Source organism: Saprolegnia diclina (genome assembly GCF_000281045.1).
Source record: "Saprolegnia diclina VS20 unplaced genomic scaffold supercont1.15, whole genome shotgun sequence".
Classification (NCBI taxonomy): domain Eukaryota; phylum Oomycota; class Saprolegniomycetes; order Saprolegniales; family Saprolegniaceae; genus Saprolegnia; species Saprolegnia diclina.
In genome coordinates this window covers 633,333-647,111 of record NW_008246082.1, presented here as the reverse complement: position 1 = coordinate 647,111, position 13,779 = coordinate 633,333, and the positions used below count along the sequence as shown (strand labels likewise).

General features: G+C 59.4%; 4 protein-coding genes across 4 annotated transcripts in view; 1 reads left to right on the top strand and 3 right to left on the bottom strand.

Moving 5' to 3' along the window:
- SDRG_05782 (hypothetical protein) overlaps positions 1-1,219 on the top strand; it is a gene marked incomplete at both ends in the record, with an annotated part of 2,645 nt that extends 1,426 nt beyond the window's left edge. The window contains 2 exons of the mRNA XM_008611517.1: positions 152-838; positions 885-1,219. Coding sequence (XP_008609739.1) covers positions 152-838; positions 885-1,219 — 1,022 coding nt within the window. The remainder of the gene's footprint in view (positions 1-151; positions 839-884) is intronic.
- A 175-nt stretch (positions 1,220-1,394) lies between these two features.
- On the bottom strand, positions 1,395-2,813 carry SDRG_05781 (hypothetical protein; the record flags this gene model as incomplete). Its single annotated transcript, XM_008611516.1, has 3 exons — positions 1,395-2,040; positions 2,081-2,480; positions 2,621-2,813. The coding sequence occupies 3 exons, from the start codon at positions 2,811-2,813 to the stop codon at positions 1,611-1,613; spliced, it is 1,023 nt and encodes a 340-aa protein (XP_008609738.1). The 3' UTR covers positions 1,395-1,610.
- A 382-nt stretch (positions 2,814-3,195) lies between these two features.
- Positions 3,196-10,150, bottom strand: SDRG_05780 (hypothetical protein). Its single transcript, XM_008611515.1, has 7 exons — positions 5,653-10,150; positions 5,403-5,603; positions 4,218-5,353; positions 4,088-4,169; positions 3,835-4,035; positions 3,627-3,787; positions 3,196-3,572 (listed from the first exon to the last, which is right to left on the bottom strand). The coding sequence occupies exons 1-7, from the start codon at positions 10,132-10,134 to the stop codon at positions 3,218-3,220; spliced, it is 6,618 nt and encodes a 2,205-aa protein (XP_008609737.1). The 5' UTR covers positions 10,135-10,150; the 3' UTR covers positions 3,196-3,217.
- Positions 10,151-13,052: 2,902 nt separating this feature from the next.
- Positions 13,053-13,779, bottom strand: SDRG_05779 (hypothetical protein). The gene is made up of 3 exons (XM_008611514.1): positions 13,656-13,779; positions 13,386-13,610; positions 13,053-13,339 (listed from the first exon to the last, which is right to left on the bottom strand). Exons 1-3 carry the CDS (start codon positions 13,669-13,671, stop codon positions 13,242-13,244), a joined length of 339 nt encoding a protein of 112 aa, XP_008609736.1. The 5' UTR covers positions 13,672-13,779; the 3' UTR covers positions 13,053-13,241.

Below are 13,779 nucleotides of genomic sequence, written 5' to 3'. Positions count from 1 at the left end.
GCGTCGTTCCTCATTCCCACGATCGCCTTTGGCTTGGCGCTCGTCATCTTTGTCTCGGGCCGGAAGCGCTACGTGCGCAAGCCGCCGCAGGGCAGCGCGCTGAGCCGCTTTGTGCAGATCCTCGTCTTTGCCGGGTCACGCTCCGGAAAAGGTCGGCTCGTGCTCTCGGGCGGCTTTGCCTTTGTGCCCGCCATCATCCTCACGACCGCCTCGTACTTTGTCGATGAGCCACAATGGCACCTCGCCCTTGCGCTCGCTGGCGCCGCGCTCGTTGTCTATGGCACGCTCGTGCTCATCGCGACGGGGCGCAACACGGACTGGGTGCGCGCGGCGGCGATTGAGAACGGCGGCGACTGCAGCCTCGCCGAGACGCGCGAGGTCGGCCAAGTGCTCCGTCTCTCGCCCTACTTTGGGTTTCTCATCGTGTTTTGGGCCGTGTACAGCCAGCAGACAATGAACTTCATCTTGCAAGGCTGCCAAATGGACCTCCGCGTCGGCGAGACCCAAGTGTCGTCGGCGATGCTGTCGATGTTCGACTCGATCGTCATCCTCGTCTTTGTACCCGTCTTCAACCAGTGCTTGTACCCGGCGATCGAGCGCTGTGGCGTCCGGCTTACCATTCTGCGCAAGATGGGTGCCGGCTTGGTGGTTGCTGCGCTCTGCATGGTGGTTGCCGGCGCCATCGAAGTCGCCCGGAAGGAATCGCCGTTGCTCGAGGGACTCAGCTCCAACTGCGCCGACGCGTCCGAGCGACTGCCCATGTCTGCGATCAGCGTGTGGTGGCAGACGCCGCAGTACCTTCTTGTCGGTGTCGCCGAGATCCTCGTGAGCATTCCTTGTACGTGTGCGTCTTGCGCCAGCGATTTGATGTGTGTTTGGTGTAGCGTACGACCTCTTTTACTCGGAGGTGCCCGAGTCCATGCGCAGCGTGTGCCAAGCGCTCAACCTCCTCACGACGACGCTCGGGTCGGTCGTGGCTGGTGGCGTCAACAGCATTTTCTCGTTTTGGGTCACAACCAACCTCAACGACGGGGCGCTCGAGCTCGTCTTTTACATCCTCGCGGGCCTCGTGCTCCTCAATTTGCTTGGCTTTGTCCTCGTCGCCCGCGGCTTCGAGTACCACGTGCCCGACCACTCGAAGCTCGACCTGGTCTCGGGCTACTCGCCGGCACTGCCCCGTGCGACACGTCGGTCGCGCAAGCCGTCCGGCGTAGTCTAACAAGTTGCGTGAATGTATGGAGTACTGCTGTATTTGAGACGACCCTTATTAGCTGGCGGTGACATGCGAGAGCTTTTCTGTTGTCCTCGATCTTGCCGAAGCCAACGAAGCGGTACGCGAGATCGGTCGCTACTGGTTGTATGACAAATCGAGCCACCGCAGTCGCTGGCGTCTCCGGGGGAAGACGACAGCGTCGGGCTAGAAGCAAACAACAACGAAGGACCAAATTAAGCTCGCCACAAGACATGGAGCCTCATTCAGTCGACTCTTTCGGAGACTACTGGAAAATCCAGTTGCGAAGGTCGTTGACGATACCCCAGATGCCGAACCCCGCGCGCTCTTCAGGCTTGTCGGCAATTTGCTCGCGCGGCAGCACATCGTGGAGTTGAAATCATTCGACGCGTCGGCGCATTCGGCGAACGACCTCCGGCGACGGCGACCGAGGGCGACGGCGATGACGAATGAGGGCGTCGTCGTCAGAGTCGTCCTGCATGTCGTCCAGACGAGCGTGGGGAACGGGATCGCCGTTGGCAAAACCTGGCAGCGGCAGGTCACCGTGGGTGCCGTTCGGGAGCGCTTGCCCAGCGGCCGGTGCAGGCTCAGCATGCATAGCCATGTTGCCGTGGGCTTGATCCTGGACACGCGCCGCGTCGCCGACGTCGTTGTCGCCACCAACATGGACGCCGCCAGTGTTGTTGGGTGCAAAACCGAGCGCTTCGAGCATCATCGACGCGCTCGGGTTGAGATGAGCCCACTGGTCGCGCATCGCCCAAACAAAGAAGCCGAGAGGCATCAAAGAGGCCTCCATGGGCCACTCGTTGCTGAACTGGGGGACGCAGCGGCACGGGCGTCCGTCCGTACATTGTCGTGTAGCGTGCGATCGTAGCCAGAACGACGTCCTGCGGGTACACGGGTCTTCCCGTTGGCACCGACGGCGTGGCCGACGGCACCCGGCACAACGCCAGCGACTGGTTGTACTCGGTCGTCGTCGTGTCGAGCCAAGCAACGCGCTTGGCATTCGATCCGAGCAAGTCTTCGCCCCAGAGGTCTTGAGGCCACGGTGGCTGCGCCGGCACGACAAATGTACGCGGCGGGTGGACGGGAAACGTGGTCGCAAAGAGCTGCATCCCCGCAGCGATCGACTCGAACGACACGGGCGCCCATTCGAAACCGAGGTCTTCGAGCTGGGCCACTGCCAGCGGCAAGAGTGTGTCGTCCAGCCCAGTGCTTGCTGGCGCACCGCCGGTGCGTGCTGCGACGTCTGAGCCCGATGTCAACCTCGGCGAGCATTGGCGCTCAAGAATCAAGGCGCTCAACTTTTTCAAGAGCACGTTTGGCCATTTGCACGTGCCGCCGGACTTCGTCATTGGCATCACCGAGCCATGGCCACCGTCCACATACGGCATGGCTCGGTGATGCCAATGACGAAGTCCGGCGGCACGTGCAAATGGCCAAACGTGCTCTTGAAAATGTTGAGCGCCTTGATTCTTGAGCGCCAATGCTCGCCGAGGTTGACATCGGGCTCAGACGTCGCAGCACGCACCGGCGGTGCGCCTGCAAGCACTGGGCTGGACGACACGTCCAGTCTGGTCATACGTGGCAAATCTGCAAGTGAAAGATCGCAATATCGTGTCCTGCATACTGAGCTCAAGGTGTTTAAAAGGGCGTTATTTTAGTATCAGAAACAATGCCTATATAGTTTAAAACGATATATGGGTTGCAGTCTAAACGCACGCCTCGTGGTCCGCGCCCTTGTTGAAGTGGGCCTTTGACGACCCAGCCACTTGCGACCCAGCGACTGAGAGGCCATCATACCAGTGCACACAATGTCATATTGGAAGAGAAAGATCAAGGACAGGTCGGGGACAGCGCTGCGGGACGAGCCAAATTCAGCGCCCCACCTCGCGGAACTCCCTTGGCATGTCGGCCAAATGGGCCGGCCGGCCTCGAAGTGGCGACCGTGTGCATTTCTTGCATCTCAAAACAAAAGGAATTGCATTAGCCCGACTTGAGAAGCCCAAAGATGCTCTGCATGAGCGTCTTGGCCTCGCCCGCAATGTCCTTGGCCGTGTTGGTCACGGCGCGCGCATTGTCCATGGTCGTCATGGCGAGCGTCTGCGCCTGCTGCACCGTGCCCTTGACGACCTTGAGGCGCGAGTTGATGTTGAGGAAGCGCCCGACTGACCCGAGCACCGAGACGCGGCCGTCGGCGTCCGGCAGTCGGTGCCACACGAGGCTTCCGTCCGCGTGGCCGGTAACCGCGAGCATGATGGCTTCGGACGGGCCGATGGCTCCACACGTGATGGCAGCCGGCAACTCGGTCGATGTCTTGTACTCGTGCAGGATCGCTAGGCTAGTCGATCATGTATCCTCAGTTCTTATCGCACGAGGGACGGCAAGTACGTACTCGTCGAGACGGTAGACGCGCACGGCAAACTCGAGGTGGGCGAGCACAAGGCCGCCGTCCGGTGAGACGATGATGCTACTGCAGGGCTCGAGGTCGTGGACGCGTACACACGTCCCTGCGATCGTGTATATCGCTAGCACACTGCCTGTGCCATGCCGCCGCTAATCCGTGCATGTTGATACCTTGATAGTATTCAGAAACCACGTACGGTGCTGCGGGTTACGACAAAACCGCGGTGCGACGATGCAACCTGCTCGAACGTCGCGTCGTCGACGGCGGTCGCGCGAAAGAGGACGTGGCCCGTGTGCACGTTGTGCACAAGACACGTGGACGCTGACGCCGACGCGACGATACCGAGGCGCGCGTTGAGGTGGCACGCGCTGAGCGGCGCGTCGTGTCCTCGGTACACCTGGTATCACACGATGCAATCAACACCAATCGAAAATGCAAGCCGAATGTACCATGAGCGGACTCGACGAGATGCGTGGCAGTCGGAACGGACTGTTCATGTTGGAGAACTGCCACAAAAGCACCGAGGAGTCCCTAATGCGACATCCTCAGTACGACGGAAAGCGCATTGTGCGTGCGTACTTGGCGCCCGAGAGAAGAAACTCGTCTTGGCCGAGTGTGTCCATGTCAAGACACGTGACGACGTCGGCGTGGCCGTCGACGCTGGCCTTGGCCAGTATGTGGCCGTTGGCAAGGTCCACAAGGCGGAGGTGGATCGATCCCGTCGACGCGCCGCCCGTCACAAACACACGTCCGTGCTCCGAGATGGCGACCGGCAGCCGCGCGCCCGATGCAAAGATCGGGAGGCGCGGCACGACATCGAACGGCGAGAGATCCCGGTCTGTCGAAAGCCTCCACTCACCACTACTGGCGTCGCCGTCCTTTTGCAGCTCGTCCGACTTGCGGACCGCCGAGGCCGGCGCTTTGGCATGAAGCTTCCAGTGGTGGAGCTCAATGACACCGAGATCGTTGACGGCGAGGACGCGGTCCGACAAGATCTTGATGGCGCGGATCGCAGTGTCGCCGCCCAGCGACCGCGATAGGACTGGCGACTGCGACTTGACAGGCGACTGATACGCCACGGCGAGCGGACGAGGGACTGTGGCGGAGGTACTTGTCGCGGGCCCGCGGGGCGGATGGCCCTTGGAGAAGAGCTGGCGCGGGCACTGCCCAAAATGTGCAATCTGCTGCTCCATCGCCGTGCGCAGCATCGGGTCCTCGATCGCGTCGAGGTCCACGAGCCCATAGTACGTGAGGTAGTAGAATACATTGTTGGCCGCGAGCGCGTCGTCGCCGCGCTGCTTGAAGCCAAAGATGAGGTCGATCCACTCGTGCAAATGCGCCGAAACAAACTCGCTCTCGAGCGCCGCGCGGTGCAGGCGCACGAAGGTCTCGGGGTCGTCGTTCGCCCACGGCGGCAGCTCGACGTCGCCGATCGGCTTGCCGTCCTGGCGCGCGCCGAGGTCAAAGCCATTTAGATTTTTGAGAAACGCCGACGTGCTGAACCACTCGGGCGTGAGCTCCTTCACTTCCGACATGCTCGAGTTGCACATGTCCCAGACGTCCGAGACCGAGTTGAAAAGCCGGTCCGGAAGATCAAACACGCCGCCTTGCATCACTTGGTGGAGCGACGCAAACGGCTGGAGGCGCACGAGGAAGTAGAGCACGACGCCGGCCGCCGTCGAGTAGTGCGACCCGTAGAGAAACTTGGGGATGACCTGCACAACATAGTCTGAACTCGAACGGACGGAGAGCAACACGACGTACCGGGTCGTCAAAGCTGTGGTAGCGCTCCCAGTACTCATGCAGCCGCTCCGCGTTGAGGGCGCCCATGGGTTTTGAGAGGTCGCGGAAATTCGTCGGGTCGCTCAAGTCCAAGTGCTCGGCTGTGTAGTTGGAGAGGACCCATGGAAAGACGGGGTATTGCGTCAAGTCGTTGAACGTTCGGCCTGCGAGGGTGTTGAGCGCCTAGGATACATACATCAAGCTCGATGTTTACAAACCGCCGACGAAGTACCATGAGGTACTCGTAGTTGCTGAGGCTGCGCGCTTGCCACTCGCGCGTGAGGCGGCCCAGCATACGCGCGACAGGAAAGCCCGGCCACTGCTTGATCGCGGCGTTGGGCACGAGGGCGAGGAGCGTCCGGATCGTGTCGTTGCGGATGCTTGTCGTCAGTGCCGCGTTTGCACCGTCCATGTGAAAGTCGATAAAGTGCGTCGAGCCGTCGCGCAAGAAGAGCTCGAGCGCAGATTCGCGCAGACGGTACCGACGCAAGTAGACGGCAACCACGTCCTTGAGCTTCCAGCGGTGGCTTCGGTGCAGACCGACGGCCCACTCCGCGTCGACCCCCGGCCGCACGTGCGGCACCTGCGGCGTAAACACCGCCGCGTTGTCACAGACGTAAAAGGTCCCAAGCACAAAGCCCTCGGGGACGACTTTACGGCACAGCGGCTGGAGGTAAATGCGATCGTCTGGCACCAAACCAATGCCACCGGACGGATGCAAGCTCTTGGCCGCTTCGATGGTCGGCAGTTTGATGGCTTCGAGAGGGACGCGGGTGGCGTCGTCCGGTGCCAAGCCGCCAGTGGCCGCTTCTTCCTCCTCCTCGTCGTCGACGACGGTGCTTTCGTCCTCGTCGTCGTCGTCGTCTTCGTCATCGTCCGAGTCAGTGCCCCGTCCAATGGTGCCGCGACGGCTCCGAATGGTGTTCTGCATCGCCTCTTCGTCGACCACGTCGTCCTCGATGGCAGGTTTTGGCTGCTGCGCAATGACGCGTCCGACCTTTTGCAATAGATCGTCGCGAGAAATGGGTGCCTGCGCCTTGGCTTGCAAGAGCAAAAGCAATGTCGGCTTGAGGTACACATCCAGTCGCACCCGGCGGCGCTGTGGTGTCTCGTGGCGCGAGAGCTCGTACTCGGCGCCGCGCACACGGCTCAGCTCGGACCGCAGCTTGGCGTCGACCTGCTTCCAGCAGTCGTCCGTCCACTGCGCGCGCAGCTGGACTCGGGCGTCTTCGGTGAGCATGCGCTCCTGCTCCTTCTTGGAGATTTCTTTGAGCAGCTCCATCATGCGCGCCTCTTCGACTTGGGACGCCGCGAGTACGACCTTGCGCTTCTCGGCGTCGGCGTCCAGCGGCGTCTCTTCGCCGGCGACGAGGCCAGGAAACAGCGTTTGCCGTGTCAACGTCAAGTCGGCCATCTCGCTCGGGTGCAGTGCGTCCTCTCGTCCATGAGGCACGAGGGTGTCCAAAACGAGGCGCGCCGCGGTTGGAGCCGGCAGCGCGCTCAGCATTTCGATCGAGACGCGACCTTTGGAGAGCGCAATCGCAAACTCGCCGCTCGTAGCGATCTTGAGCGTGAGGTCGCCGAGAAGCGCTTGGTCGTCCGTCGAGGGCTGTCCGGCCAAGCCGAGCGCGAGGCTGCACAGCACACGGACCAGCATCTCGTGCGTCGGGACGTTTTCATCGATCGGAATACGCTGCCCGACTTCTTGCTGGAGGGCGGCCTCGAGGCTCTGGACGAGTCGCGGAAGGACGGGCGCGCAGGCACGCAACGGCAACACCGCGCGACAGAGTCGAAGCGCCGGCACCAAACCCGCGCGGTGCTTCTTATTTGTGCTTTCGAGAAGCATGTCGACGACGTCCAGCACACTCGAGAGGAGGAGCGTCATGTGTGTTTCGTCGTCGACGACGCCGAGCAGCAAGTAGTAGGCTAAAATGACGAGGTGGTGGACGTTCTCGGCCAGCGCGCGCGAGAGAATCGTCTTGCTCCGGACAAGCCGCACAAGGACGAGTCCTAGGAGCCGGCGCGACCACACAAAGACATTGGCGGCGCGAAACGGGTTGGCGCCGCGGTCGTTGCCGTCGGCCGGCGGCGGCGTGCGCACGAGCGAGAGAAAATGCGCCATCGCGGTCCAGCCCCGCGGCGTGTACATGGCAGCGCACAAAAGCGTGACGATCGTGTCAAACACAAGGTCTTCGCCCGTCTCTTGGGGCTCCGTCCCCATACAGCACGACGCAAGTAGGTCCGTAAACCACTCGACCCACGGAAGACTGAGCAGCTGCTTCTGCGTCGCCATGTCGGTCTTGACAAAGACGCTAATCTCCATAAGGATACGCTCACGGCATGTTGTCGAAATGCTCGGCACGTGCTTGAAGAGACACGCAATGAACGGGAGCGTCCCGCGGAGCGGCAGCGTCATGAGCGTCATGAGACCGTCCGCAAAGACACTGGGCATGTTGGGCGTCGCGTGGGAGACTTCTTGGATCGAGCGGAGCGCCATGGCTCGCAGCGCGACGAGGCGGTCGTCGTATGCGAGCGCGAGGCGCGTCGACGCGGCCGTCATGCCTTTTGTGGGTACCTCGGCAAAGGCGGTAACGTCGCGGCCGATCAGTGACGGGTCGTTCATGGCGACCGTGTGGCGGAGACCCATGAAGAAGGACGCGTCAAACAATAGCTCCTGGAAGAGCGAGGCGGTGCTGTCGTCGACCAAGTCGAGTTGCAGATGCCGCTCGAGCGACGAGACGACGCCGCGCCCGTCACTCGACTCGAGCCACTCGTACAGCAGCACAAAGAGCCGGAGAGCGCTCAAGCGCGTAGCGAGAGCGTGCTTGGGCTGCAAGAGATACAGAATGCAGTCCAACGCGTTTGCACCGAGGAGCGCAATGTACATGGGCGGGTCGCACACCGCACGGCTCGAGAGGCTCGTTAAAATCGCGCGGCTCAAGAGCGCATCCGGGCAGACGAGGAGGAAGCGCGTCGCTGTGCGCACGTTGCGGACCAGCGCCATGGGCAAAAATATGCTCTCGAGCGCTGCGTCGGCGGCGATCGAGCCCGACGGCGACTGCAAGACGGCGTCGCCGAGGACAAAGATGCGAAGTGACGCGTCGGGCGTCATCTCGTCGGGCGCGAGCGTCGCTTCAAAGAACGTGACGAGCGACCGCACGCACTCGTCGACCCACGTCGGGTCCTTGGTCTTGCGCTTGGCAAGCGCGGCCTTGAGGTAGTGCCGCCGAAGAATGTCGACGATGAGCTGCGTCGAGACGATCCGGCGCAGGCACGGGACACTCTTGAGAAGGCCGACGAGCTGCTGCAGCAAGATCGACTGTGTTTTGAACGTGGCCGTGCTCCACAAGTCAAAGTCCAGCAAGAGCGCTTGGACACCGACGACGAAGAGCGGGATCGGGTCCGGGTCGCCCGAGTGCAGATCCAAGTAGTTGGCAACGACGAGCTCGACGCACGCCGTCGCGTTGCTGGCGCTCAAGAGCTCTTCGTTGTCGCCGCCATGCGACCGCAACACATGACTGAGCAAGTGAAAGCCATACTGATGCAGCATCTCTTCTTGATGGGCAATCGAGTTGCGCAGAAGCCCTTGGAGCAAACTGAGGCCATACCCGAGCGTGATGGGCAAATCAGCGTGCGGTCGAGACAAGAGTGCGTGCAAGAGCAAGAGCACCGAGGGAATCCCACCAGTGCGGAACCAGACGTCGGCCCGGTCGGGATGCGAGAGCGTAAAGACACCAGGGCTCAAGACGACGTGGGTTTGCTGGGACAACGCGATGTCGCCCTCGGCCTTGAAGCGCGTCCAACGACCTTTCTTGTCGCGGTCGCCTTCGCAGCTCCACTGCGTGCAGAGCACGGGGCCGAGGCTCGTCCGGTCGCTCACTTCGTCGTCGGCGATGACGTCGTGCGCGCTGAACGAAAATACGATCTTGAGGTGCATGCTCATCTCACTCGTGAGCGTCTTCTCGTGCGTCGATACCTTGGCGAGCGGCTTGGTGTCCAGAAACGTGTTCTGGAAGGGGTTCACGCCCAAGAAGAGGCGCCGCAAGCAGGTATGGGACGGGCCATGGCGGTGGAGGGCCGCCATCATGTCGGGTCGGAGCTCGTCCTCGTACATGGTCATGCCCGAGAGCTGGAACGGCGCCGTGGCACCGCCAGAGTCGACGCCGCCAATGAGGCACTGGGACATGGGGCCCGTTGGCGTCGGGTACGAGAGGTCTTCGCTCATGACGCGCGTCGTGTTGATATAGCACTCGACGTGGCTGCGCTTGAGGTAGTGCTGCTTATGCGTCACGACGACGAGGTGCCACTGCTGCGCGTCCCAGACGAACTGCGAGCTCACGTGGCGCCAGCCCTTCTCGTTCGTGGCCGACGCAACGCTGAGCGAGACGCGCGTGCAGTCGTCGTTGAGCGGCGTGAGCGTGCACTCGACGCCCATATTCTTGCTCGTGCTGTAAAACTTGAAGAGGCGGATGCGCTTCGGGCCGACCTCGACGGGTGGCGGCGGCGGCAGCTGGACCCACACCGCGATCGAGAACCCGCGGAAGGTCCATGGCAGCAGCGGCAGCGTGAGGACGCTGCCCACGGGGATATACACGTACGAGCGCGGGGTCACCTTGAGCTCGTTGAGGTCCTTGCTGTGCTCGCGGAAGAGGGCCGCTGTCCCCATCCCTCCCTCGCCGATCTCATCGAGGAGCTCGCCAAGATGCAAGCGCATGATGGCTTGATCGCGGTCTTCTTTCAAGTTATAAAAAAGAACCGGTTCCAAGCATACAAAAAGCAGGTTGATTTTAAAACACCAAGTACTCCGATCCTGGCACAGCACAACGTGTTCCAGGGGCCCGGGACTCATGAGGGCGCCGAATCCCTCACGCAGCAAGGCCCATGGGGCGATGGATCATGGGCAAAGCGCAAGCAGCGATCAAACAGTTGTCAGCGATATCCGTCCATTCAATCGATAAAATAAGTCCTGGATATGTCGATTGGTACCGATGGTGCAATATCCAGTCAGATTATTGCTCAGCATACTGAACCCAAATGGGGTTCAAGCCAAAAGGCCAGTTTATTGCTAGTTGCGGTAACATTAGAACAAAACATACAAGCGTCATAGAGCGGCTTTTTGCCCGGTAATTTCCCGGTCCCCGATGGATGATGACCTTGTTGAGGAGGCACAAGAGCATCGGAATTAGGAGTGGAGTACATGCTCCACGTCCATCTTACCGGTACTAATACCAGAGCTCAGACAATCTATACAATATCACATGAGCCTACGCATTATTCTCATATAAATGTTGCAAGGAGGATCAAGGCAACTATGCACTTCCATTCAATACGACCATTCTTTATTATTATAGAGCCAATACACATTTACATCTTTAGATAATTATAAACTATGACAAACGCATATCCAATTCTACACTCTAGTCGTACAGCGGCAGGAAATTAAGCGGAAGGCCACCGCTTCGATACTCATGTCGTACACATATTTTAATAGTTTTACCGAGAGGGTGTAAGCAAAAGGCAGGGGGTTCAATCCTCTCTTTCTGCCCCATTATTTGCACTTTTAAAAGCAGAGCCAGAAATTCAGGGGGTCCAAACCTCTCTTCCAGCACCTTTCGGCATGCTTTTTAGGGGCGAGAGCATAGATCGCTGGTCACACACCCTCTTGCTGCAGCGTGTACACCCGAGACTAGAACTTGCTTGAGGAGTCTGCATCATTGGTCACTTGAGCAAAGATGTGGGTGTGCATGCTGCAACAAGGACGTTCAGAAACAGCATCGTCGTCAACCTTGCGAGATGGTATGTCTAAATCGGCAAAAACAAAGGCAACAGTAAAGCTCAGGTTGCAGTCGTGTAGCCCACTCAAGATAAGACAAGAAGGTTATAAATAACAAATCTATGACACCATATATTCGATTCGACAGCACGTGCATCAGGTCACTACCATGCACTGAGAATGGCGGCACCGCCTCGGAAGCGGTGGCACCAGCTTCGGGGACGGCACTGGCTTGGGATCGGCGGTGCGGGTGGGATCGGTGGCACTGGCTTGGGAGCATCAGGAATGACGGCACCGGCGAAAAGACGACGGCACCGGCTTGGGAACGACGGCACCGACAGTAGACGACGGCACCGACAAGACGACGTTGGTAAGGGCAAGAAGACGACGGCACCGGCTTAGGAAACGGCGTCCCCGGTGAGGGGACGACTGCACTGGCAAAAAGACTACTGCACCGGCAAGAAGACGACGGTGCGGGCTGCTGGAACGACGGCACCGGCAAGAACGACGGCAGCGGTGAGGAGACGACGGCACCGGCTCGGGAACGACGGCACCGGCGAGAAGACGATGGAAGCCGCGAGAAGACGACGGCACCGGTGAGAAGACGACGGCACCGGCAAGAAGACTACGGAAGCCGCGTGGGGACGACGGAAGCCGCGTGGGGACAACGGCTACGGTGGGAACGACGGAAGCGGCGTGGGGACCAGTCTCCGCAGTGCGATCATGGAGACCAAGGCAATGCAAACGTCGTCTCGTTCCTCCGGTGCATCTTGTAGAATGGTGGCAAGCGTAGCGATGACAGCTAGTGTCAATCGATTGGCTCCCGTGGCATTGTTTCTTATTCGTATAAAATATGTTGAAATCTGTATTCTAAATGCTGTGATGTTTTAAATTTCAACCATTGGTAGCGACAACATTGGCTGCGGGACCAATGGTGCTGAAACGACAATCTATTGGCCGCGTACAAAACCGTTTCGGCCAATAGGAACGGACTGTAGAATTGGCGCGAAAAAAATGGAGCGTTCGGGCCGTCGTTGCCGGTGCGGTCCCGCATTCCTCTCAAGTGCACGGAACCAAGTACAATCGCGAGGCCGAGACCGTTCTGACGAATTATGCATTAGAAATTTAATATGCAAGCACTAAGCAGTACAATACCGGGTTTATAGGCAATAGCTGGGAAACGATGAACGAAACAGCAATTTAGCTTTGTTGTTGACTTGAGCATGAGCGCTATCAAAGGAGGCACGAAGCAACGGAAGCGACGGAAGCGAGCTGACGACGACGATGACGACGAAGACGACGACGTGTCGTATCTTCTTGCGATGAATGCCATCATGCCGATGCCCTCTACTTCATCACATTAGTTCTATGCTGTATCAGCCGCAAATCAATTACTCGTCCATCTATGTTCGCTCGATGCTCGGATAACGACGACGACAACGACTCTTCAATTGAGTTGGACGAAGACGACCTAAGTGAGGACGAAGACGACGTCGCCACGCGGCCCACTACGCTGGACGAGCTTATTAATCGCGCCCGAAAGCAAGAAGTCCGACAATGGAAGGCAAACGAGCGAAAGCGCACAGCTGAAGCTTGGAAGGACATGCGTCGCGTGCTCGTGTCAGCTTTAGCCCTGCACTTGTCTCCCCGGCTCTCGCGCACACGGTGTTGTGCTGATGCGTGCCCCGCGTATGCTACCTACCGCTGCTATGACTGTCGAGACAGCGGTTTGAAGTCTGCATTGTGCTTGGATCACGCCCAGATCCACACGGTTTGCCACAAGATGGTCGACGACAACGGTCGCGTCCTCGTAAGGCAAGCTCCACAAATTGTGTGTGGATGCAACGTCGAGGGTACCGGTAATTTTCTCTTCATACAATGTTGTTGGCTAGTACTACAAAAGTAGGCACGACAAGCGTTGTTACTCTCCACGGCACAATGGCTACAGAGGCCGCGCGGGTTGTTTTCTGCTCTGCATGCTCGTTGGCACAAGTGCTGCTCGCTAATGGCTTTTTTCCGGCATCGCCAACCAAGCCACGTACGACAAGTTACCACGTTGTTAAATTGCGGGATGTGACCCAGTCAAATGTAGACATGGCATTTAGCATTGCGATGCTGTACTCGACCGAGTGGTAGCCGAGCATTTCTACGTAATAGTATATGTCAATGTGAGGCGACGTGAGGCAACGTACGCAGACGATCACATTGGCTGTTGATGTCGGCAATAATCGACGCGGAGAGCTGAAGGCGTGCGCGTAGCGGCATCGTCTCGGGCGCCGTGACTTGAGCCTTGTTCACCGCGCGCGCCTCTTTTTCCAAGGCGGCAATTGCTTCAGCGTCCGTGGCCTTCAAGTGATTCCACATCGTGCACACGTTTGCGTTAATGTTGTCGAAAACAGAGCGACTGGGTCCGGGCACTACATTCAGATTTCATTGTACATCAAAATTGCGCCGAGTAGTACCTCTTTCCTTCCACATCTTGCTCTGGAGCACGTTGTACGCCGTCCGCTTGCGCTTCGAACGCTTCGGCTGGTCGGCGACCAATACTGGGGCCGCAGGATCGTTGGTGGTGGCCGACGCGGCATT

Coding starts and splice junctions, on each gene's coding strand:
- SDRG_05780 (XM_008611515.1), bottom strand. CDS start 10,134: ATGCGCTTGCATCTTGGCGAGCTCCTCGATGAGATCGGCGAGGGAGGG. Junction 5,604..5,652: donor GCAACTACGAGTACCTCATG/GTACTTCGTCGG, acceptor TATGTATCCTAG/GCGCTCAACACCCTCGCAGG. Junction 3,573..3,626: donor CGCGTCTACCGTCTCGACGA/GTACGTACTTGC, acceptor ATGATCGACTAG/CCTAGCGATCCTGCACGAGT.
- SDRG_05779 (XM_008611514.1), bottom strand. Junction 13,340..13,385: donor CAGCCAATGTGATCGTCTGC/GTACGTTGCCTC, acceptor ACTATTACGTAG/AAATGCTCGGCTACCACTCG.